Here is a 26,996-nt window from a genome sequence, read left to right on the forward strand (position 1 = left end):
ATTCTTGTATTGGCCTATGCTAAAGGTAGAGGACTTAACACTAAGCTGTAACTTGGTCAAGGAATTTCTTTTTGGCTTTAATAATAATGATTCAAAAACCCATTCCTTCAGGTATCCTAAAATAATGCTGGGAAGAAAACTCAAAAAACTCAGAAGAGAAGATAATAAGCCTGCTCATTAGACTTGGCTAGACTTCCCAATTACCTAAAATTGTAGAAAGGTCTTCAGCCAATCTTTGAGGGATGTAAATTTATAGGAGAATTTATAATCAGTGTTTTCTAAAGTGTGTTATATGTATCATCCATAGCTCAAGTGAAGATGTAAGAGGATAAACAAAATTTTTAATAATGTCATTTTAATATGTTTTAATAAATATATAACTAGTTCATTGAAGCCATGAGTTCACAGATAAAATTAAGAAAAAAAAGATTTAAGACAGCTATTAAATTATAGTATATGGGTCAGCAGACATGGAAAAAATCAAATAGTGAGGATGATACTATAACAGGCTAGATAATGGCCCCCAAAGATGTCCAATACTAATCCCCAAATCTGTGAATGTTCACTTACATGGTGAAAGGGATTTTGCAAATGTGATTAAGCTAAGGATCTTGAGATGAAATTACCTTGGATTATCCTGGAGGGCCCAATGATGTAATTACAAGTGTTCTTAAGAGGGAGACAGGAGGGTCAAAGACAGAGGAATGGGAGATGTGACGAGGAAGCAAGAGGTTGGAGTGTTGTTAGGAAGGGGCCACAGGCCAAGGAACACAGGCGGCCTCTGGAAGCTGAAAAATAAAAGGAACAAATTCTCTGTAGCTCCAGGAAGGAACCAGCCTCGCCAACAACCTGATTGTAAACTTGTTTAAAAGACTTGTTTTAGGCTTCTGACCTCCAGAACTGTAAGAAAGGAAATGCCTCTTGTTTTAAGCCTATGATAATTTATAGCAGCAGAAATAGGAAACTAATACAGATATTCATCAAATGACTGACATTTGTGAAACATTGCTTTAGCAAGTGTCTGAGTGCAGGTATTTTATGTTATTTATTAAGGCAACAGTCACAAACTACAGATGCCAGATTTGTTGTAATTTGTGTATTCATCACTTAACAAATATTTCTGCAAGTTACTCATTCCCCTACTATATAATTCATCTGTAACTGGACACTTGAAATCAGTTTTGTAATTTAATGATAATAATGGAGGAATTAATAGCATTTATAGAACGTTAAGCAGGCATGACACTGTTCTAAGCACTTTATACATATTATTTAGCCTTCTGGGATAGTTTCTGTTATAATCCTATTTTATAGATTGACTTTGCTGAAGAATGGAGAAGTAAAATAACTTCTCCAACATCACAGCTGGAACCAGCTTTAAACCTGCAGGTCTGTTTTTATCTGGAGCCTGGGTTTTCACCATATTTAAGGAGTCCTGGATGTTCTCTTTCCATTTCCTTGCCTAAATTGGTCTTCAGTTCTCCTTTACAGTGATGTTGTACTCTTTTCATTAAGTGATCATTCTTCTGGTTGTAGAAACCAAAGCAAAATAAGAATACTTCTGCCTTCCCTCTACCATCTGATAACATTAAAGCATTTTCCTATCCACTGTTTGTTAATAATTTTCTCAATAGGAAGCTACTTCAAATATAAGTTAATATAAAGTAAAATAGTTTTAATAACACTAAACAAAAATCATGGAGAAGTAATAAAAATGTAATATTCCGTTAAAATGCCATTAATTTTCTTTACAGGAATTTAGAGTAGTCTGTGCTCTTGCCCTTGCTTCTTAGAAAAGCAATATGGACCTTCTCCGTTACTGTGGAATCTTAAAAGGCATTTAGGCGCTTTGGGCTTCAGGTCCCTCTTCTGCGAAATTACAGTTGGGCTGAAAACTCCCCAAGGCTTCTTTGAATTCTTGAATTCAATGACTGCAATACATATATTTATTTCTTTTGGGAAGAATAATTCAACAGAACCCTGCCTGTTAATATGACACAGGACCCTGATTTACCAGACATGTCTAAGAGCCATGTGCCTTTGATGCTGGACTCATTACTTATCTTGTAGGCTGCTTATGAAATGTGTTCCCTTTCAGTGGGTGGGGCCATTTCATAATGTATGTTTGCTTGAATAGTCTACTTGCTCCTGTGAACTTCCTACCTCTTGGTGAAAATCAGAAAGTGACCACCCATTTATTTAGTTTAATGTTCTTTAATTTAGTTCTCCAAATACTGCCTGCTTCAGCCACATACATTAATACGTAACATCATTTGGCTAGCAGACTCAGAAATGTCCAAAGTCAAGAATTTCACGGAAGGAATATCCACATTAGGTGTATGGTTGGACCAGATGACCTGTTAGGGTTTTCTGGGGAATGTCATCATTTTAACAGTGAAGGTCCCAGATCCCAGGAATCCCTCAGTCCTGGGATGGTTAGTTGCCCTTTCTAAGGTCCCTTAAATCCTGACTCTAGATTGGTGCTGTCCAGAAGAATTTTCTGCAATGATGGAAATATTCTATACCTAAACTATTCAATTCAGTAGACTCGTGTGGCTATTGACTACCAGAAATATGAACAGCACAATTGAGGAACTGAATTTTTAATTTAATTAAAGTGTAACAAGTGGCTACTATATGGGACAGCACAGCTATAGGTGATGCCATGAACATGATCATTAGTGAGCTGCTTCGTGCAACAGCCCTAAGGGAAGCACCCTGGAAAGCAGTCTGAATGAACACTTGTCTAACACTCAACCCACCAGCTTTATTTCCTATATCCATTGTTATACCGACAAGGCAGTGTAAGTTTATCCAGGAATATTGATAAGATGTACCTTTATCACTCTCAAGGTCAAAGGATAGATTCCATGATGGCTTTTTGAGAAATATGTGATTTAAGTTGTGTATTTAGTCTGAGTTTCAATAGATGAGTAAGCACATCCAAATAAAAGCACTCTAGTAATTAGTACTTTGTGGTTCTTCTGTTAAGACATAAACAGCTGTGGATTTTAGGTATATGGAGACTGAACCCTTTCTGATCTAGCCTAGTGGTTTAGTGAAGCTTAGGGACATTATACTGAATTAAGTTCCAATTTGGAATGAGGACTGATTTAAAATTTTCCTAAGAGAAACCCAGGGAACTGAAGTTTGCTTTATTATATTAAAGTGAGCAGTCAGCAGACAGAAAAACACAACATTACATCCTAAAGGAGAAAGAGAGTTTTCTTGAATTGCAGAATGTTGACACCATACATCTGTCTGACATCAAAGCTGTTGGTTATAAATCTTGCAGATAACTGATCATCCCAAATCCACAAAGGCAGAAGTTGAAAGAGAAGTTGGAACATCAGAAGAGGCAAAGAAACTCCACAGCCCCTGAAGGAGTTGAAGCCAGTTACAGTGTGACATATATCTTAGGTTTCTGCAGAACTTGGCTGTCCATTTAAATGCTAATGTGCAACCCTGGCATATCCTAGGAATTAAAGTGCTGAAGCAGGCAACAGCACTGGAAATTTCAGACCGTTGTTGAATATTTAGCATCCATGTGCTAAAGAGCTCAGGTATACTTTTAAATGTCAGAGAACACACCACAGCTCTCACTGTGCTCTGCTATGAATTCTTTGGCAATGTGCCACTTTTTAAAGAAAGTATGACTGCAGTTTTGAGTTTTCAAGTGATTTTTATTAAGTTGATTTGATAAGCAAAACAAGCGGTCATTACCTATAATTTATACATAGGGTATTATATTCAAATTTTCTTCCTGGTTAAAAGGTTTTGTTTTATCTCTTAAAGTTTCAATCATCTTCAACTATGAGAACTGAAAACAGAAATTTCAAGCAAATTTCAGATTTTCTTCTCATTTTATTACTCTGAATTTAATACTGTAGCACATCAAAGCTTATTAATATATCACTGAGCCAGCAACAAGCAGACACTTTGAGAAGTAGTAATAACATGTTATTGAATTTGGTACCTTGAGAAAAGGAAGAAGCTATCCCAAGGCTTAGAGTGAGCTTCAGGAAGGTCAATTATATAGGGAAATATAGCTGCTAGATGGGTAACTGCTATAATCTCTAGAGAGTACGGGTTCTTGGTATCCAGTCAACAGTTATATGCAGATTATCATTCATATGTTGGGCGTTGGGCTAGGTGCTGGGGATGTAATAATCATAATTATAATCATAATTATAATCCTAATCAGGCACTCATATACTGATTGCCCTGTGAGTAGCACTATATAAGTGCTTTACATATGTTAATTCATTTAATCTGGTGAGGACGTAATCCAACCTGTAGGTGTAAGCACCCTTATGAGGTAAGTATTTATGGACAGGGAAGTTGAGGCAAGAGATTATGTAATTTGGCTAAGTTAATACAGCTTATAATTAATGAAAATGGGATTAAAACCCATATAGTCTTATCTTAAAATTTACACTCTTAAAACCCCTATACATAGTGCTTTAATCCTTAATGTTACATTCCAGTAACATTTTGACCATTCTTCTATTCCAAATTTCTTTAGGTATTTGGCTTTTTAAAAAATAAAATGTTGACTCTCACTAGATGATAAATGCCTTGAGATTTTCCCCTAGTGTGGTGGTTTGCCCATATTTGGTCTTCTGTAAATGTTTGTGGTACAGTCAGTGTACAGTAAGAAGAAAGGTTTTGGAGCTGGATAGAACCTGGATAGAATCCCAGCTCAACTACTTACTCAATGTATGAACTTAGTTTCTTCATCTGTAAAATGGAAAGAGTGGAGTTATTGTGAGGATCAAATGAGATATAAAATTTTTAGCACAGTACTTGGCACATGACAGGCTTGCAATGAAAGCTCACTGTTATTAGTTAAATAAATTACTTGTTTTAAAAATTGTTAACCATTATTTTCTCTTTAAACTAGAGATGAACTTAGAAATATGGAGCCATAAAAGACCTGAGAGAATATAGACCAAATTCTAGAGCTGAGGAAAATGAGGTCTAGTTAGACTAGAACCCTGATAGTTTAATGTTCACTCAGGTCTCTTTATATAGAGATCTTTTCTCCCTCCCTTCATCCTTTCCTTTCTATTACTTTATTTACTCACTCAATATATTTTTTATTAAGTACCTACCTAGGTACCAGGCTCTGTAATAAGGATAAATCAAGTAGTGAGTTTCCACTCCTGACCCAATTTCTTCTCTAGCGGTGGCTCAGAGTGTGAATCCTGGACCAGCAACAGTTGCATCGCTTGGTGTGATGGTTAACTTTGCTGAGCCATGGGGTACCTAGACCTTTTGTCAAACATTATTCTGGATAGGTCTGTGAGTATGTTTCTGGATGAGATTAACATTTGAATTGGTAGGTTGAGTAAAGCAGATAGACCTCCCTGATGTGGTTGAGCCTCATCTAATCAAAGACCTGAATTGAACATAAAGGCTGAGTAAGAGGGAATGTCATCTTCATGAGGTCCCAATAGTTCATTTTTGCTTTTAATTCCCTTCCCTTTGGAGATGTGTCAAGTAAGAAATTGCTGCGGCTGAGGTCAGAGAGGTTGTTGCCTGCTTTCTCCTCTAGGGTTTTGATGGTTTCCTGTCTCACATTCAGGTCCATCATCCATTTTGAGTTTATTTTTGTGCATGGTGTAAGAAAGTGGTCTAGTTTCATTCTTCTGCATGTTGCTGTCCAGTTCTCCCAGCACCATTTGTTAAAGAGACTGTCTTTTTTCCATCGGATATTCATTCCTGCTTTGTCAAAGATTGGTTGGCCATACTTTTGTGGGTCCAATTCTGGAGTCTCTATTCTATTCCATTGGTCTATGTGTCTGTTTTTGTACCAATACCATGCTGTCTTGATGATTACAGCTTTGTAGTAGAGGCTAAAGTCTGGGATTGTGATGCCTCCTGCTTTGGTCGTCTTCTTTAATATTACTTTGGCTATTCAGGGTCTTTTGTCGCTCCATACAAATTTTAGGATTGCTTGTTCTAGCTTCGAGAAGAATGCTCGTGCAGTTTTGATTGGGATTACATTGAATGTGTAGATTGCTTTGGGTAGTATTGACAGTTTAACAATATTTATTCTTCCAATAGTAGGAGGGAATTTCAGCCTGTCTGCATGAGCTGGGATATACCTCTTTTCTTGCCTTTGACTTGAACTAAAAAATTGGTTGTTTTTGGGTCTCAGTTCTGCTGGCCTTTGGACTAGAACTTAGACCATAAGCTCTCCTAGTTCTCAGGACTTCAGATTCAGACTGAAATTTACACTATTAGCTCTCTTGGGTTTCCGGCTTGCTGATTGCAGCTCTTAGGACTTCTCAGCCCCTCTGACTACCTGAGCCAATTTCTTATCAGTCAGTCAGTCCTATTGGTTCTGTTTCTCAGGAGAATGCTAATACACTTGGGAATTCCATTCAGGGTCTACCCTGAGAGTGAGCCCATCAATTTGTATTTTACTGCCACCCCCCCCCCCCCCAGGTAATTATTACATGCACTGACACTTAAGAACTGCTGTATTTAAGGGGCTCCTGGTGGCTCAGTCGGTTAAGCATCTGACTTCAGCTCATGTCACGATCTTATGGTTCATGAGTTCAAACCCCATGTCAGGCTCTGTGCAGACACTTCACAGAGCCTGGACCCTGCTTCAGATTCTATGTCTCCTTCTCTTTCTACCCTCCTGCACTTGTGCTCTGTCTGTCTCTCTCTCTCTCAAAATAGATAAACATTAAAAAAAAAAAAAAAAAAAGAACTCCTGTATTTAAGACACACATCCTTGATTGCCCAGAACAATGAGGAGGGCAGCATTTTAATACCAGCACAGTTAAACTCCTGAGTCATGATTTATTTTTAGATCTCACAAATGAATGTCACCTCCCTGAACTAGCCCATTTTGACAGAATACCTTCCCTTCAGTAACAACCAGGAGACCCTGGTTGTCCAATTTCTTAATGAGCTTAGTGTATATAAATATAAATGTGAACATTCTGAATATCTGTTGTTGGTGTTGTTCCACATAAATATATTCTAAAGACTAAGTAAAACAGGTAAAAAATCTCCCCTCAAACCCTCAAAGGATTCTAATTGTTTTTACCTTTAGTGTGGGATGGACCTTATCTAAAGCAAGCAAGGTACAGAGACAACAAAGCATTTTTACTCTTAGAGTGTTCAGCAGAGCCTGCTGGAGTTACACAGTGCTCCCTCCCCAGGCATCGTGATCTTCATTATTCCTTCCCCGTGATTAAACATGCAGCTCTGCTTTCAGACTCTTCAAGGGCAATCAGAGGAGCTACAGGAATTCACATTCTGCTGTTCCGTTACCAAAACACTTACACTGTTCTCATGGCTGTTCTGGGTTTTTGTGAAGTATTGGTGGTGCATGTTTGCCATTTGCATAGTAGGAGTCCGTCAGTAATGAAGGTCACAGACTTTTTTTATTTTTTCCTCAAGGAAGATTATCTGGAAAGAGTTTCATTTCTTTCCTAACAGAAAGGACACTTGAACAGGTAATAGACCTTTTGTGTCAAAAACATTGTACCAGCACGTGATCCATGAGTGTTGTTCCACAGCAGTAAAACAGACCTTCAGCCAAATGGCATGTTCTGGAATTCTTTGTAGGCAGATCAGCAGTCAGTTTTTTAGTGCACATACACAACAAATGGATTATAATATGTTGTGGGTTATTAATCAAACAATCCTAGCTTACATTTGTCATCATCCACAAATATTCCTTGAGAGCTACTATGTACAAGCCAGTATCCAATGGCATGGTACACAGACAGAAACACAAAAATGCTAAATCATAATCATTAACCCCAAGTATATATTAAGTACCTACTGTGTACAAGCCAGTCTCCTAGGCAATCATGCATAGCTATAAACTCAAAAGCCATTTGATGAGTGCCTTTATGTATTCAGCATCTTTATTAAGGCATTTATATATATTTTTTCCTCTTTAGATCCTTTCAACATCGATATGAAGCAGGCATTATTGTCACCATTTTATAGATGAGACAGTGACATAGAGTTGTTAAATAATTTGCTCAGAATCACTTATTTTTGTGAAATGGAAGAACCTGATCTTAAATCCTTATCTCTCTGAATCTGAACATTGTAAATTTGTGTGTGTGTGTGCTTCCAGAAGTTTTTATCTAAATGGTAAGTCAGAACACATACATTAAAAAATAAACAAACAAATAAATAAATAAGTAAGCAGAGACAAACAAACACAACCAACCTCTACAACAATGCAAATCTGCAAATACAAAGTGACAGGTGAAGGATATAAAGAATAAGTGTCAAAAAACAGATGGCGATGGATACTGTTCCACCAAGGTCCTGCTGGTAAGTCAGAAACCACACCAGGTTTGGGTTTTTGTTTGTCATTTTTTTGAGACAGAGAGCAGGGAGCAGAGGGAAAGAGAGAAGCATGGAGCCTGCTTCATGCTCAGCACAGAGCCTGACAAGGGGCTCCATCCCATAACCCTGGGATCATGATCTGAGCCAAAATCAAGAGTCAGATGCCCAACTGACTCAGTCACCCAGGCACCCTCCACAACATCAAGTATTTTTAAAAAGAGATTGACCAAATGGGTATTAGAGAACTGAAGAGGAAAAAGGGAACCCAGAGGTAACTGCAGAGAGCAGCTCCTGCTCCTACACTGTGGAAACAAAACCAAGAGGTTGGAAGTATCAGAACTTAAAAGCTCTAAGGAGGGGTCCTGCCCAGTTGAACCAGACCTCTGAGGAGGGGTCACTAACTGGCTGGTAATTCTGAGAGGGGTTGTTAAAGCTGATCCTGGGAAGGTGGTGGGAAACAAATCTGAAAACTACAACCAATTAATACTGGAGTAACTGCTGCAGATGAAAAATAAATTAATTAACTAATTAAAACAAAACAAAACAAAACAAAACAAAAAAACATTGCTGCTGAGATGCCCAAAGATATGGGAAGCAACCAGGATATCTGGAAGAAAGAGAGAAAGTACTTTCTCTTCCTTCAGCCTCTCAGTCAGCCTTTACACTGCCATTCACAGGGCCTAGCATGGACCCAGCCAACAAAGGAAAAATGTCTGTTCCTGAAGTCCTCATTGCTTCTAAGTTCACCCAAGTGGGGCATAGACCACATGATGGCCCACCTCTGAACTGATTAGTTCATGAACTTGAGGAGAGGCCTCATGTATGCAGAATTCAGTTTCATTTATCCCCTCTGCTCCATTTGGTGCAACTCCACTCATGCTCTTGGCTCTTTTCATTCTTTTGGGTTAAATAAAGTAACATTTGCCAGGTTGTCCACCTAGCAGGTAGACATTTTTCTGGTTTTCCACCACCAATTTAATGACTAGTACATGAGTCTACTGATTTATGTCCTTTTAATTCTGCTCATTGCTCCTGATACCTTGCCCCCTCTAACAGTACAGGTTTTACTCCCACTTAATATGCCTTTCTGATTGTCTTCTTTTTACCAATGGAAACCTTCCTCTGTTTATATTTTCTTTTTCTACATTATTATCTTCTGATCAGAACTGGTTATCACTTTTTGCCCAAATTGTAGATGAAATTCCTGGGATCTGGGGTTTCAGAGGAAAGGATACTTAGAACAAAAAGAATCCTCAAGTAAAATAAATCATTGGTTCTCTACACTTCAGACCAGTGCTAATTTATGATGAAGTTTTCCCTAGTGAAAAATAAAGACAATATCAAGAACTAAGAGAGGCAACAAGGCATGATGGTTAAAAGTGAGGGCTGTGGAGCCACTTGACCTGGTTTGAATTCTGGTTCTGTAATCTTTGAGAAGTTACTTAGCCCTACTGTACCTTAGTTTCTTCATCTGTATGGTGGTTGTAATAAAAATATCTGTCCTATGGGGTATTATGAGGATTCCATTAGTTATTACATATAAGCACATAAAACAGCACTCGATAAATGCAAGTAATATTATTTTTAGATAGTTTAACTATACTAATGGTTATTTTTGGGGGGAATAACTGCCTTATAAAAAGAGATAACATTATTACTACTTTTTTTTTAATTTGAAAATGCTCCTTCTTACATTAAATGGAGTTAACAGTCGATATGGTGAAATCTAAAAGTCCTAGAACACTGTTTTAAAACACTCCTAAGATATATAAAGAAAGGAACAAAAATCAAACAAGAATTTGCGCAGGGATTTTGAGTTTATAAAGTATGAATTACCCTTTTAACATGGATGTACTCGCTGCCACCCATATGCCAGACCCTGGGACCATCCTAGAAATGCCATGATGAGCAAGATAGACATAGTTCCTATCCTCAGAGTGGTGGCAGTTTAGTAGAGCTTTTAATATAACTTGTTTAATTTGTTCCTGATAATCATCCTGGAGAAGGATATTGTTGTTATCATTATCATCATCATCATCATCACTATCATCATCCCTATTTTCAATAATAAACTGAAGCCTCAGAAGGGGGAGAGATCCCATTCCTTGTGTTGTACAGCAGACAAAATTTGTGGTTCTTTTCACTACAACATAATGATAGACTATGTGTAGGCCTATTCCTTCTGCCAGGCAATGTATCTCTGTTCTCATAATGAGATCCTGTGGGAATATGTGCTTAATAAACTTGTGTAAAGGTCATCTTTTCTGGAACACATCTAGTCTGTGAAATAAGACTGAGTATAGAATTGAGTTTTTCCCCCAAAAGAACAGTTAGCTAGAGAATTTAACAACTGAGTCTCTAACCCTTTCACCTCATATTTGTTGAGTATGAAGGATCTGAAATATATCTTTAATGTCTCTGGCCTCTCCTTTCCCCCTTCTTTACGACTTTTTGCTCCAATGTCCCCCAAAAAGAGACTTGACTATGCTAATATGCCTTGTGGATCTCCAAGAAGGAGTGCAATGCATACATTGGTTCTCTTCTCTTTCTACCCATTTATTTTTTAAATGCCATTATCTTTTGAACAATGCCTGCTAAGGAGTCATTTGATAATGATTTAAGATGATAAAAATCTTAAGTCTCAAAGGAAAGGAATTCTGAATGATACTCAATGGTGTTGTACATGCACTCTCTGCTTAAATCATAGCATATTGGCTTTCCGCTCTTAGTTTTTTTAATTTTGATCCATTAATCTCTCATGAAGCTATAGTCTTTGGAGTGAGATATTCATGTTACATCCACACCACAAGCTTTTGAAGTAGTATGGTAGGTGCCTTTCATATGTAAGCTTATAAATCCTTACAACAGTCCCACCAGGTAGATACCTGGAGTACAAAAGAGGAAACAAAAATTGCTTTTAAATCTACCTCCCTCCTTACATGAATTTTTTAAAATAACAATATGTAAATGTAACTAAATAAAAGATTTACAGATAAGTTAAGTAAATAAGTCACCCAACTATAAAGGTTTGAAGCTAAGATTTGAACCCAGAGCTCTCTGGCACCAAATCTGTGTTTTTCCTTTTATACTAGCACTTCCCAAACTGTATACAGCTAGACATGATTTCCACAAGGTATTAATAATGCTATTCCTAAGAATACATCCATTATCAAGTATGTTTGGGAAAGAGTGAACACCCTTGATTCCTTTGGAGATTGGCGGTGTATACTATGTAGCAAATTAAGACTTTCAGAAGTTCTGTTGAGTACAAAAAAAACCCTGTTTATTTGGCTTAGACTAGCATTTGAGTTTATACTTCTTTACTGATTTAAACACTTAACAACATTTGCTGTAGGATAGAGAAAATGGGGCTTTGCAATGCATCAGTCAAAACAGTGAGAAAACAGGGACAACTGCTAGACTTGGATAAAGAATTTCCCCATAGAGCCAGGGTCACTGTCTGAATCAAGATGGTCTGCTGAAATCCAGAAGACAGAGTTAATGATGGTCTTTGGAACAGAACGTGTCATGTAGGGAATAGAAAAGGTCATTCAAAAGAAAGAGTGTTCTAAGTGGAAAGGCCCCCATTTAGCTGAAAGCACTATCTACTTACAGTGTGCTGAATGGGCAGGAAGAGGCTGCAATTAAAAAGAGATTTATTACATTATAATTTTATGTATAGTTATTGTTGGGTCCTTTCTCATTCTACAGATCAAGGGCAGTTAGATAGACTGACTCATTTTCCTAGGGTGAATAAACATCTTGGTTTGTAGGACTTTCAAGTCTAAAGTTGACCACCCTACATTTACTAAAAATGATTATTCGCAAAGGTTGTTACTAATATTCAGGCCCCACATCCATGTGATCCAAAAACATTTTTAAAATGTATTCACTTTATCAAGAGAGTTTATTACACACGTAATTAATGATATTGTTTTGATACAGAGTGAAGCATTCTTGTATATTAGATGTTAATGGTATAATTTGGGATCTGTCAGGGATACATCAATTTTTTTTATTTTTAGCAAATCAGAGCAGAGCAGTGTAATTAATCTGATATTGGCCCCCTTAGTAATGTAGGCTTCGCCCAAGAAGACCTTGTGCCAATTCCAGGGCTGACAGGACAGACCCACCCAGGAGGTGGAAAGCACCAAGTTTTAGGGTTGTAGCAGCCTCCAGTAAGTGGTAAGCCATGAAAGTCCATGATGGGAGTTCATAGAGATTGACAGGCTGCATCTAGTTGGCCTGTATAAGAATAACAGGCACATGGCCTCTGAATTAGAATCAAGGCAAAGCTTCAAGTGGTAGAACCAGCAAGAACAAAGGAGAGACAGTTTTCAAAGGCAAGGCAAGTGCAGGAGGCCCATGGGGACATTACAGAGGAGTGAGAGGCAATATGTAGACCAGTACAAAGGGGCTCACACTTGCTAATGTAAGCAGGCAGCAAGGTGTTTAGTAGCATAGCACAAGCCAATGGACTCCCTCTAGGACATTTCATATTAAACTCTTCCTGACTGTGAAGAGATCAAGGGCCCCAGGCTTGTAAATATTTCCTGTCCAAGAAGGGCAAGACTGAACACATAGATGGAAGATCATCAGAACTAACCAGGAGAAGATACAGAGAGAGGAAATGGGGCCTACTAATTGCTGATTGCAGCAACTGCTCATTCAGTTCCTGAGGGCTTGGAAATTCTGGGAATCGATAAGTAGAAACCAACTGTGAACCAACTGAGTCTCCTAACCCACTCAGTATTGTGAGGAATGTATAGGGAAGACCTATAAATACTGTGTTTGCATGCATCTTCATCCTCTTTATGTCTTCTGGAGAAAGAATATTTGCTATGGGTGGGATTCTTCAGGAGACAGGACATGGAGAATGTGGGACTTGGGCACAGAGCTCCATGTCATCTGATGTTAAGTAGTTAGTTTATTCCTAAAGAGGGAGGAAATGGAGGGATTTGGCAAAGCTGTCATCCTCTTTTTTTTTTTTTTTTTAATCATGTAGGGCCTCCTTTACAAAGAAGATAGCAGACTATTTTCCAGTTAAAATGGAAGAATTGCTTTCTGAAATTTCAGTGTTAGAGTTCATGGTCCTGCATATCTTCTGTACCTAAATAAAAACATCTGATTTAAAGTAGACTGTTGTTGAATTATGATACCAAGAACCATGCCACCACACTCTAAAATCTTGCAAAATGAAAGCTCTTGTAAAGTTCCTTTTAAAATACTTTTTTTTTTTACAAGGACATCTTATAGAATGTTTCAAATGACTGGAGGGGAAATAAAGAGATTAATCACTTTATAAGCACCAATTAATGTGACTCTTTATGCTATTAGTGTCTTACTGGACAATCAATTTTTAAAAAGACATAAAAGTTTCTAGGATTTACATTGCTATGTTTCAGCTAATGACTGTTTATTATTCCCTGGCTTAACTACTTGCTGATTAATATCCTTGAAACAAAATCCTTACAAATATTTCCTTTATTTGGAAGTTCAGTTTCAGATGTAATATTCTGCAGTTAGTTCCTCTGAAAGGGAAGATCGGGAAACAAAGAAGTAATATAATTTTCCAAAAACAACTCTGCAGATTAAGTTCTGAGTGTGATTTCTTTGGGTAGCAAATTCCTCCAGATCTCCTTCTTGCATCCCCTAAATTTACCTTATTATTCAAATGTTTCCCATGAAGGCCACTTTTTGCTACTCTTTTTAATGTAGATAATCTTAGGGTTTTACTGTCTTTTTTGCTTTCTTCACATACTTTTTCTGGACCACCTCTCATTACTTCAACTGACATCTCTAAACTTCTGACACTAAATTTATAGCTCTACCCCAGACACTCTCTAAAGCTCTTGACTGCCTTATTGACACCTTCTCTGAGAAGTTTCATAAGCATCTCAAACTTGACATGTCTAAAACTGACCTGCTCATCATCTGTTTCTCTTCTATTCTCTAGTTCAGGAAATGCCATCACCATGATCAGTTGGCCACGCCTGGAATTTGTAAATGATCTTAGACTTTACTCTCCCTGGAAAATGACTCTCCACAACAAGTATTGCTCCCAGTCTGCAGCAAAGGTCTTGACAAATCCCCTCCTGCCAAGTGTGGTTCCTGACCCTTGATTCCACATTGGTTGATGCCATTAAAGTTTTCTTGTAGCATGCTGAATGGAGGTCTGGAATGAGGTGAGACATGAACCTTCTGGGTCATGCTATCTTAGGAGCTAAAGCAAGCCCCTAACTCACTTTCTCTCTTTCAATCTCTCTCTCTCTCTCTCTCTCTCTCTCTCTCTCTCTCTCTCTCTCTCTCTCTCTCTTTCATCCAGTTATTATTTGTAAGGCTGAGTAGGAGACAGCTACCAAACTGCACTCAGAATTATTTCTATCTTCTAACTGCTAATAGGGTGTCTCTTGATCAAGATTATTGAGTTCTTCAAAAGATGCTTCAGGATATCACTTTGTACACCTCCAGAATGTCTGAATCCAGTTTAGGCTTGGGTGGGGATATCTATCATCTATGTAGACAAATGACATGTAAAGCTTGAGGCTCTAGACAATTCCTGGATGTCTTTGTTTACCAGGTCGGGGCTATAATTTGAGGAGCTGGTTGAAAACCATTGTTCACTTGTCAAATAAAGCACTTCAAGTGGATGCTCTCATAACATTTTGAAAAGGGCTTTGGTATTTACATAAAGAGGTTGAAAAAGGCTCCCTTCCCATGATCCTTGGAAAAAAGGCTCTTTGCTAAACCAACAAGCTGTTTGAGATGTGGGTTTTTGTGCCCCCCCCCCCAGCCCACTAGAAAAGAGTACTATGAACACCTAATTTGTGTAATGTGATCTTGAGGCCACAGGCAATAACTTGTCCCTATGGCCCTGCTGAACAAAGGCTGAGTCACCTGCCGAGTCAGGAAATGTGAGAACATCAATTGTACATATCCGGTGATCTCACTTGGAGTCATTGCTGAGTTTCAACCAATTTCCAAAGGATTTTTTTTCAGTAACCATCGTAAGTGTTCCCTTACTATCATGAAACAAAAGGCCTGAAAATTTCTGTGGAATTTTTATATGAAAATTAATTTAAGCTTTACAGAAATTTGTGCCTCATTTATGAAAAAGGGTCTGCCCTTTTATACTAACATACAGCATCTCCAATGCCCAGCCATTTCACAGCTATATAGAGCAATATTTGACTTATCATATTTTCTAATTAAATCTGTATTGAAAAACTAAAGATACAACTGACTGAAATTTTGCTTTCTTCTGATAATTCCACTTGAATCATAATCCTTTCAAACAGAGGTCATCCTTTTTTCCTCTCTGCTCTTTGCGTCAAGCTTAGAAAACAACCTCAACATTTTTCCTACATTCTACTGCTTCCCTTTTTTTTTTGTTTTTTCTTTTTCAACCTGAGTGCAAATGTGATGGAATTGATGATTTAGAAAGGCCTTGGTGCACCTGGGTGGGTCAGTGGTTAAACATCTGACTCTTCATTTCTGATCTGATCAGGTCATGATCTCACATTTTGTCAGGCTCTATGCTGACAGCGGAGCCTGCTTGGGATTCTCTCTTTCCCTCTCTCTCTGCCCCTCCCCCACTCACTCTCCCTCTAAATAAATAAATAAACAAACATTAAAAATACAAGATGAGCTTAGTATCTGAGCAGAGTGTGTATGGGAGGAGAGACGAGAGGGGAACTAGACTCCGGGCAGAATAAGCTGGGGGTCTGGCTAAGAAGGCCTGGGGTGTTACATCATTAGGACCAGGTGTGGAAGGAACCAGGACAACTTGGCTCTGGCATGGGTGTGGCTTACAGAGATGGATGGGAGTAGAGGGGGAGGAGGGAGCTGCTGAGAGTAAGATGCTATGGGGCATCCAGGGAAAGTGCTCAGAGACCATTGTCCTAGTGGTTTGGTGCTTTGTGAAAGGTCTGAGTTTTTATTCCCTAAAACAGATCAGACAAGCATGGTGACAGTAAAGGTAGGAGTAGGGTTTGGAGAAGAAGTGGGAAGAACTTGGGGATTGTTTAGATGGGGTTCGTGAAAGAGAAAGAGGGATCTCGGATGATTCCAAGGTTGTTGCAATTAGCAATAGCAGTCCTGGTGGTGTCATTGCCCAAGACCAAGAACATAAGAGGGAAGGTCTCAAGGGAGTGGGAGTGAAGGCTACCTTAGATTTCCTCACCCACTGACTCTCGGACACCTGCCTGGCAAATCTAACCGCTGCCACTATATGGACAGGTAACTGTTGTCATGGGAGATAACTCAGTAACCGGCTACACTACGTGTACATATTATCCAACTTCAGCTGTGTCTCCAGGCTCTTTGCAGATATTTTTACCAATTTCAAAGTAAATCCTTTTCTACTCCTCATATTGAGTTTTAAAAACATTTTCACTCTTTCCATAGTTCTAGTCCTATCTTTCCTCCTCAGTTTCAGCAAACTACTTTGCTGTTAATTTACTTAAAAAATATAGAGACCAAATGATGTGATTTTGCTCAAACTCTCTCACTTCCACTTCAAAACTGTCTCTGGATCTTAAGCCATTCTCTTTTCTTCTCTCAATGGGAAAAGCATCCCTGTTCCCTCTCCAAGCTTTCTTCTCCACTTGTGTTCCTGATACAACGCCATTCCACTTTTTCTGGAACATTGTTTCATAAACTACCCCAATTTCATGTTAAAGAAAATAATTTTTTTCCAAGTCCATTATTTATATACTCAATGCAGACAATTTGGAACACACAGAAAGGAACTAAGATGAATATAAAAATAATCTACGATCTCATATTACACAGTAAACCACATTTGATTTCTAATATATATATATATATATATATATATATATATATATATTTTTTTTTTTTTTTTTAATTCTCTTTCTACTAGTTCCCTTTCTTTAACCTGGAAACATGCTTAAATCTTTTCTTGGACCCTAACCCTAACTATTAAAAAACAAAACAAAACAACAAAAAAACAAAAAAAACTCTCTAGGTCTTGCCTCCCTTTCAAAAACTACTATGAAATCTCCATAGCAACCACCTAACCTTCAGTGCTATCGGTGAGCTTTAAGACACCTCTGGAGTGAAAAAGTTGCCTCAGGCTTGAGAGGCTGAGCCAAGACAATGTGCAAGATAAAGATAGAACTCATCTAATCATCGAAACCATATCTGTGTTTCCTGGATATGCCTCTATTGCTTCACTATCCCAGCTGGTTTCTCTTGTATCTTGGATTTTGCCTCATGTCTGATTGTATATTTCCCCCAACCAACCTGCCATGTCCTCACTCCCTTTGTGACCAAACCTATCCATTTTATGGCTTCATTTATCATTCTATATGTATGACTTCAAGTTGATATCACTAACCAAGACCACTCACTGAAAGCCAGAATAACATTTCCAACTGCCTTCTAGTCATCTCAATATGGGTATCATACCAGGAAACTCCATACATCCCAAACTAACATTATTATATTATCTGCCAAACTTATTTCTCCTTTTGTGTTTCCTATTTCAGTTAGTGGTATTATTATCTTTTATTCAGCCAGGGTAGACAATAGGGAGTCATCTTTGACTCTTTCCTTAATTCAACATCAAATTCTATTGACTTAATATCATATTAATTATTTACTTTGTCAGGCACATCGCTAAGTGCATTAGGTAGATTTTCCCAATCTTTCATTATATTTTGCTCAATTTTATTTTACATGTAAGAAAACAGAAACTTGGATGCTTATAACTCAATGGTGAAGTCAGAATTTGAACTCAAGCCTATTTATTTCCAAAGCTACAGTCTTGATGCCTTTTCAATTTATTCTCCTCTCTTTTTCCATTGCTGTAGCCCCAGCTCAGATCATCATAGTAGAAGCTCTGCTAGCCAATCTCCAATTAGTCAAATCATGTCATTAATAACACTCTTCAATCCTCTTACACACACTTATCACTGGAGACTAGTAAGAAATTGCCTGGAATGTTGAACTTTCCTGGTCCCATCAATTTAGTTGCACATTTACCAAGAAACAGTTGTATTTTGTTCTCAAGCTGGTCAATGCAGTTGTACTTTTTATTATGTTACAATATTTAATTAAATACTATGTAAAGTAATGAGATATGAGTGTGAAAGAGAGCTGTCCTATGAAAATTGAGTTGAAAGCTTTGGAAAAAAATAGATGAGAGCCAGTGACTGAAAAATATTATAATCCAAATAAGTATGGAGAAGGGGAGCCAAAAATGATTAGGGAAAACTTTCGTAAAAATTTCTTTAAGATTCTGCACTCCAACTGCCTTTTGCTGCAATTTAAAGAAACAGAAACATGGGTGTGGTTCATGCAGGAAAAATGATACAAAACTCCATATGACAGACCTGTACTCAAGGGGCCTTGGCACTCTGTTATATAATTGCTGGATGAATGTATTCATATCCGTCTTAATCTACAATATATCCGAGGTGAATATCTTTTATTTATTATCCTCTGATTTGTTAAGTTTTGCAAATGACTGACCAAATTCAGTCCCTGATTTCACTGAATGAGAGACCTTCCACGTTATCTCCCATTATCTTCCAAACAGTAATGGTATCTCTCCTCTGACCCCCCAGGCTTCAGTCATCATTTCCCCATTCAGTCTGCAAATATGTTTTGGGAGCCTACTAATTACCAGAATTACCTTCTTAAAACACAGATCAAAGCCTCCCTCCTCCTGCCCACAATAACTCAGTGATTTCTCAATAGTCTGCAGAATGAAGCTAAAAGTACTTAGTGAAATATTGAAGACCTGAAATGATCTGTCACCCACCTTTTTAGCTTCCACTTCCGAGCACAGTGCTCTGTATCTTCTAAGTGTCAGTCATCCACATTCTGGCTGTTGCCCAAATACATGACACCATTATTCAGCATTCATTCAGAAAGAGCCTGAACTATATATTTATATCTGTCATAATTTTACTTGTTATTGAAAATAGTGGTTTATGGTGGGAAATACATTGTTCATAACAATTATGTAATATAGAAAATGCTAAAGGTATGTGAATAAATTTTACTGAATGAATTTTAGGTTGTAAAGTCAAGAGTATTGTATAGTACGTAGCCTGGGGATGGAGGTGTTAACTTGTCTTTAATAATCAAAAGTTTAAATTTGTCTATACTCATAATAATTTAGGAAAGATTTAAAAGTCTGCATAAATATGATAACTTGACTGCCCTTACCAGTTGTCCAATCAGGAAAAGCACCTGGTTCCTAGGTGACAAATATCAGTGGACTGTTGTGTCATATTGTCCTTGTCTGTTCCTCTCATTCACATTTTCCCCCTGGGAGTTTTATACCTGTCAACAGCCTTAGCTGCCACTACTGCATGGAAGTCCTGAAATGTTCATCTCAGCCAGAGCACTTTGTCAATTCCACTCCTCTTTCTAACTTCTTTTGTATAATTTCACTTGGGAAAACACCATCTCATCATACCAGAGTTTAAAAAGGAACTTTCCCAGCAAACTCACTTCCCTCTGCCTTCTGTCAGTGAGACCACTGCCTCCAAGGTTTTGGAATTATCCACAGCTCTTGGGGTCTGTTTTGTTCTTTGTTCTTCCTTAGGCCACAACTAGTTGCCAATTATTTCTTCCCATAAGGACTGAATTTTTAAGGGCTTTGAAAACTGTCAATACAAACTTCTTGAAACATTTGTCCATACTCACTGTAGTCACACTGTTATCTTCTGTTCACTTCTCAATCCAGTGTAATATGGCTTCTATCCCCAGACTTTTATGGAAGCCATTCTTATCAAGGTAATGAATTACTGCCTTGGTGCTAAATTTAATGGACACTGTCTCAGTTGTCAACCTAACTTCTTCTAGACTTTGATATTTAGACCACTCTTTCTACTTGAAATTAATTCTCCCCTCTGCTTCTGTGACATGTCTCTATCTCTCAGTCTGCTTTGTTGTACTATTCTTTCTGAGGTTCCTTTCTTCTGCCCTTTTAAACAAATGTGTCTGTTCTGGAAAGTCCTGTCTTCTTGTCTCTTCCCTCTAAACACTCCTCTAAGCAATCTCATTGGTTTCCCTGGCTTTAATTACTACCTCTGCCCATGATCACCAAATCTGTGTCTCCAGCTCCGTTATTAACCTGAGCTCTCAAGATGTACATATTTAACTGCCTCCAGGTGTGCCCTCTTCAATATTGCACAGGCGCATTGACTTTAACCTGCCTGAAGCTGATTTTACAAAAGTGCAAAAATACTCCTCCTACTTGCTGATCTTAGTGAGTGGCACCATTCAGTATCTATTTGCTCAAGCTGTCAGTCTTAAAATATAGCTATCAATCTTAACATCTCCTTTTTTATTCCTTATTCTCTGATCAATATCAAAACTCTGTCAACTCTACCCTTGAAATATTTCTTATATCAGTCCACTTTCTCCATCCCTTCTATACTATATTGTTCAACACATGATGATATCTCCCATAGATATCTGCAACTTACTTCTAAAGAGGACCCCTGCCTCCAGGCTGCAACACACTCCTCTTTCCAAACGCACGAATTTAATAACATTACTTCCCAACTTTCTTGTCAATGTCTCCATGCTACCCTCAGCATTAATTTTAATCTCTTTCACATGGCTTGAAGGCTCTTTATGATCAACCCCATTTGTCCCTCAAGTCCCATCTTTGACACTTTCTCACATTCTGTGGTGCTTCTTTGAATTCCCAAACTGTACCAATTCTCTACCTGTGGACCTTGGTCATCCAGGAATCTGCTCGACTCTGATCAGATTCTTCTCTCTGCTATGCTTCTGTACCCTCCCCCTGCAATTTATACATTCCACATACCTTTGAAAATTTACTATATATCAGGCATTGCTCTAGGTGCTAAGACTACAGTAGAGAGCGAAGTGGATATATTGTACTGAACTCATGAGGCTCAGTGTCTACCAGATAGACAGACAAGGAAATTTAGGCCATCGCAGACCTTTGTGGTAACAGGTGGACACTGGGCATCCAAAGACCCAGACGAGGACATCTCACTCAGTCTGGGAACAGAAGGCTTCCTAGAGGCAGTGTTGTTTAGAGTGTTTGACCTGAGACAGAGAAGTCTAAAGGTAAGAAGCAAGGGAGTTTAAGATCTCAAAGTGTAAAGCTTTTATCTTTTCTTCTTCTTCTTTTGCCTTCACATTCTTCCTAACTCTCATCCTCCACATCTAACTACTTCCATTCTTTAAATAAACCCTTTGGTTGGTTCTTACGGTACCCCTGGAAGTTAACTATTATTTTCCATCACTGGTGGCATCCATTTTCACAGAAGCACTTCCAGGCCTTCAGCAAACCCACCAGCTTCCTTTCTTCAAGTCTCTCCTCAAGCTGAAAATGAGGAAACCTCATTCCATATAAGCAGCCATGTCATCATCCATCTTTGGACATAGCTTCAGCTAACTTGTAGCTAACTAGGGTCAGGTCTAGATATTCCTTTTTTATCCTTCTGCTTTACACATTTTCCACTGTCCATTTTCCTGTTCATATTTTTCAAGAGTCCACAATGTCAAATTGTCTATGAGAAAGACAATGCATGATCTTCCCTCATTTTCCAATATAGCACAGATAAAGTTTAAGAAGCTTTTTCTCATAGACTTGAGATTCCTGTCAGATCTTAAGCTCACCAGAATAGGGTGGTGATAAGGTTTCTCTTGAGCTTTGTTCTAGGCCATAGCAAGACCTTATATATACAGCAAAAATGAACAATCAGCTAACACAATTCCACAGATCTCTCAACTTCTTACTTTTAAAGGGGTATATCATGTTAAAAATTTTTAGTTCCCTTAGGGCTTATTGTTTTACATAGTTTTCCCATTCAAGAAGTGCCCCTCACTTTAAAAGATTTTAATAAGATGAGAAATATCTTAGCATAAATTTACAGGCATCGCCACCTGCCATCCTCCCCTGGGGTAAAGAGGAGGGTGGCTTTACCCATGATTGCTCAGTGGCTACAGGTGACTCTGCTTTGCATCAGCAATGTCATTATTTTCTTCAGTCACTACAGCCTGAAGATTTGGCAACAGTGTTGTTATTTGGTGCTTATATATAAAAGGACGCTAATTACTTCATTTCATTCTTTGTTGGAACATTTTCCTACCCACTTGCAAATAATCTTCCCTTTCCTTTAACAGCTCCTCTCTGAAAAGCCCAACAATAGAATATTCATCAGAAGAACAGCAGTTGGAGCCCAGAGGGAGACAATGGAAGGTTGGGACCAGGGGCCCAAGTTAGAGGTCAGTGTTCACCAGCTCCTAGTAATTGGCCTCCCAGTCTCCCCAAAGGCCTTCCAAACAGAGGCCAATAGAAACGTGCATTGAATCCTTATATGTTTAAGATAGATAGATAGATAGATAGATAGATAGATAGATAGATAGATAATAGATAATGTAATTGTTTTACACATAAAAGTAGTCATATTTCTATTAGCAATGGCTCATTCAGGGCTTTCAAAAGTCATTGCTGGCCATTCTTTTGGGGACTTTATAAGCAATCATTTTCTTTGTCTGAAGCAAAAGAAGAGTCAGAACACAAGGCTGCCTTTTCAGTTTTTGTTGTGGAAAAAAAAAAAAAAGACACCACCTGAGTGCTTTAATCACAGGGGCACCTTTGTGATGACACTGGGAACAGTACACTCTGTGCCTCTATGAACTATAAAATCTATAGCACTTTAATCAGTTGTGATGCCCTTTCACAAAGAAATTAACCAGTCAATAAAGACAAATCGTGGAAAGGGCAGTTTATAAACCAAGATGCAGACACTTTTATATATCATCTGATATATTATCATCTTGATAATACAAAATGGCTGGAGATTTCAACAGGCTCATCCATTCTGAAAGAGATTCTATGCTTATTGTTCTTTAATGTTTCCAGTATATATTTGGATATTTAAGAGCAGAGCTACAATCTTTGGGATCTGATCAAAGGGGAAAGTCGGGGTGAATAGTTCCAAAATCCAGCTAGTGCCTTGGCCAGCAAGCCCTACACATAGGCTTCCTCTAATTCATATGTATGGGCTAGTGGAAGTTCTGTTTAAGAGGCTGGAATACAGTAAATTGACGAATAATCTAAATATCCAATAATAAGGTATTGGTTGAAAAATATACATAGAATTATTAAATGAAATCATTAAAGCAGTGGTGTGTGTATGTGTGTGTGTGTATATATATATATATATATATATATATATATATATGAAAAAGCAGGCTATAAAATAGTATATGTCACCCCATTTTTGTGAAAGAAATAAATGTAAATATACAGAAATGCGAACATATATTATCTATCTAATTATCTAAATATTCAGGGAAAAAATTGGAAGATTATGCACCAAAATGTTGACTGCAGTTATCTTCAGCTCATAAATTTTTGTGTTTTTTTTGGAGTGACTTAGCTTTTACTCCTTTTTCTGATGAAAGTATACTGACTTCATGGTGTGTGTGTGTATGTGTGTGTGTGTGTGGGCATGCAAGAGAGACAGACAGACAGAGACCGAGAGACAGAGATCAAGAAAGAGGTGGTTATTTTTTTGTGTAATAAGAAAAAAATTAAAACCTTAACTTGTGGATTGAGGCTTAAACAGTAACAACTCGTAATAGTTACTTTAAAAGTGACAAATATTGGAGCACCTGGGTGGCTCAGTTGGTTGGGCGTCCAACTTTTGCTCAGGTCATGATCTCACTGTTGTGGGTTTGAGCCCCACGTTGGGCTCTGTTCATGGGTTCAAGCCCCGCTGTCAGCACAGAGCCCAGAACTTTCTTCAGATTTTGTGTCTCCCTTTCTCTCTGCCCTTCATTCATGCTCTGTCTCTCAAAAATAAACATTTTTTAAAAAGTGACAAATATTTGTGAAATAGAAACCTGAAATAGTGTTTACAACCATCAGGGCAGTTAAAAGGAAGGTCTAAATAGTCCGAGGACAAAAGTATTATTAGCTGTTTGATTTGCCCAGTTTTTCAACTGCAGTGACAATGGCTTTATGACAACATTTTCACAAACCAGAAATAGATGTTACAGTGAATCATCACTTAGATATGTAATTATAAAGTAATCCCACCTCTGATATGGATTGTATTTAATAATCCCATTCAGAAGAGTAATACCATAGTCCCTTTAGTATAAATGATTTATTACTACAATGTTCAAAGAGATATAGCACATAAAGGAATTATGCCTTTGGCATTCTGCATTAGTTTTATTAGGAAGATGAGGAAAAGGGAATGTGTTAAGATGTGACTTCCATTCCCTGACTTTTCCCTTTGGAAGAATTATATTCTGTGAGTCCTTGAGACAAGAGTCTGAAGCTAATATTTACCAACATATATTAGAATATCTCTCAGGCATTATACTGGTACATTTAACATTTACACTAGTTCTTTAAGGCATGTATTTACCATTTAAGAGACTGAGGCTCAGAGAAATTAGGAAATGTCCTAATTTCACACAGCCAGTAAGGTAATGGCACCAAAATTCCTACTCAAGTCTTCCTGACCGCTAAGACTTTGTTCTTTCCTATTAGGCCAGAGTTATAATGTTCCATGGTGGTGGACTGTATTATCTTCCAAAATTACTCAACCTCTCCATTTCTATAAGATGATACATCCTGCCCCATTGCCTTTAGGCACGGCTGTGTGACCTGGTTTGGCCACCAGAGTGTGACCAGATGTGAGCCATCAGGCTTTTTTGTCAGCTTACTTGCTCTTTTCCCTCTGTCCTGTGAATGTCCCAAATAGGGGAAGCTCCTTTAATATGGGTCAAACTGTGAAGACATGTGGAGGAAAGCTGGGCAGAATCTCAACAGCTGCCAACACAAAGCTGCCAAACCGTGAGCAAGTGTGTGTTACTTTTCTATTGCTGCATTATAAACTACCACAAACTTAGCAGCTTCAAGCCACAAATATATTTATCTCACAGTTTCTGTAGGTCAGATAAATATGGAAGTGGCCCTGTTGGGTACCCTGCTCAGGGTCTCACTGGGCTGATATCATCAGAGTGTCAGCTGCCGTTCTCATTTGGCATTTGGAGTTCTCTTCTGAGCTTAATGGTCATTGGCAGAATTTATTTTCTTGTGGCTGTAGACTGAAGACCTATTTACTTGTTGGCTGTTGGCTAGGGGTTGCTCTCAGTTCCTAGCAGCTGTTCTCAGGTCTTTTGAGTGTGGCTCTTCCATATTCAAGCCAGAGGTGGCACATTGAAGCTCCCTTCCCTGGCAGATCTCTGAGCAGCAACTGGAGAGAACTCTCTACTTTTAAAGGGTACATGTGATTAGGTTAAGTTTACCCAGATAATCTTATCTTAAAGTCAACTGATTAATCAACTTAATTACATTTGCAAAATCACTTTGCTGTGTAACATGACATAATCGCAGGAGTAATACCAAGGGATAGAGACCTTGGGGGCCTTCTTAGAATTCTGCCTACTATAAAGAGATAATTGTATTGTAAGCCACAGAGATTTGGGGAGATTGATTTTTTTTACTGCAGCAAACTGACTAATGCAACTAGTTACCTCAACTTGCGTGTCTGTGCATATAGAAAAGGGCAAAAATCACAAGGGGCAAGAAGCTGAACAAATTTGCACAAAAGGAACACACCTGTACAACCACCAACTAGATTAAACAAAAACAAATAGACAAAAATAAGAAAATTATTAACAACACAGAAGCCCCTTTTCCAGTCATTTCCCAGACCCTAAATAACCACAATCCTATCTTCTAACATCATAGATTATTTCAGCCTGCTTTTGAGATCTTATGAATGGAATCTGACTTCTTCCTCTTAATACTAGATCTAGGAGTTTCATTCGTTTTTTTGTGTTCAATTTCAGTTCTCTTCCTGTATAATATCCTATTACATAGATATTCCACAATTTGTTTTTCCATTCTGCTGTTGTTAATACACAGTTGGTTAGTCTCCAGTTTTTAGCTATTACAAATAATGCTCCTCAAACTGATTTTGCAAAACTTCTATTCCTACCTCTCTCATTCTCTGTTCCTTTCCCCTCCCCTCCTCTCCCCTTCTCTCCCTTCCTCTCTTTCCTTGCTTCTTTCCTCTCTTCTCTCTCTCTCTCTCTCTCTCTCTCTCTCAATCTCTCTCTTTCAGATGCCTTCATATCTTAGATATAACCTTCCCCCTCTCTCTAAAAAGGAGGGGATCTAGTTTGGTTATTATCATCTTTCAAAATTAATCTTTAAGAAACCCTCTCTGAGAAATGATTAGAAAACCACAATGAATGGATTTAGACCAGGTGAGTAGGGGACTAAAATAGGGACAAAAAACAAGATATTATTTCCTACCCTTGGTTTATCTCAGGGCAGAAATTATTTAAGTGAGACCAAGATAATTTCAGCTGTCACGCTGAGCAGATCCATGCAGTATAGTGGGAAACAGCATAGGCCCGAGGCACCATTTAAGGATCTGAATCTGGTTCCTTTTTCTAGCTGAAAACTTTGGCAATTCACTACCTCTGAGTTTCATTTCATTCACCTGTCATGGGGGCAATGAGACTCTTCCATTGAGATGTTTCAGTTCCTTCCCATACTTCTCCCACTTATGCAAAAAACAACAGCACATTTTGCCCCAACCCAACTCTACCATCTGTTCTCTGCTTTTGCCCTGCTCTTGCCCCCAACAAAACTGACCTCTATTGACTGC

General features: G+C 38.2%; 1 protein-coding gene across 11 annotated transcripts in view; it reads left to right on the forward strand.

Moving 5' to 3' along the window:
- Window positions 1–26,996, forward strand: part of LMNTD1 (lamin tail domain containing 1) — a 443,253-nt gene that overhangs the window by 261,426 nt on the left and 154,831 nt on the right. For 4 of the 11 annotated variants that reach the window (XM_053894898.1, XM_053894899.1, XM_053894897.1 and 1 more), the window contains 2 exons: window positions 22,477–22,578; window positions 25,077–25,176. The exons of 1 other annotated variant lie outside the window; for it this stretch is intronic. In XM_053894898.1, coding sequence (XP_053750873.1) covers window positions 25,093–25,176 — 84 coding nt within the window. In that variant the 5' untranslated portion in view covers window positions 22,477–22,578; window positions 25,077–25,092. Of the gene's footprint in view, window positions 1–14,295; window positions 14,517–22,476; window positions 22,579–25,076; window positions 25,177–26,996 lie in introns of those variants that run through there. 6 more of the 11 variants (XM_053894905.1, XM_053894902.1, XM_053894901.1 and 3 more) reach the window with 4 other exon arrangements.

This window comes from Panthera pardus, unplaced genomic scaffold (genome assembly GCF_024362965.1).
Source record: "Panthera pardus isolate Hobbes unplaced genomic scaffold, ASM2436296v1 HiC_scaffold_6, whole genome shotgun sequence".
NCBI lineage: Eukaryota > Metazoa > Chordata > Mammalia > Carnivora > Felidae > Panthera > Panthera pardus.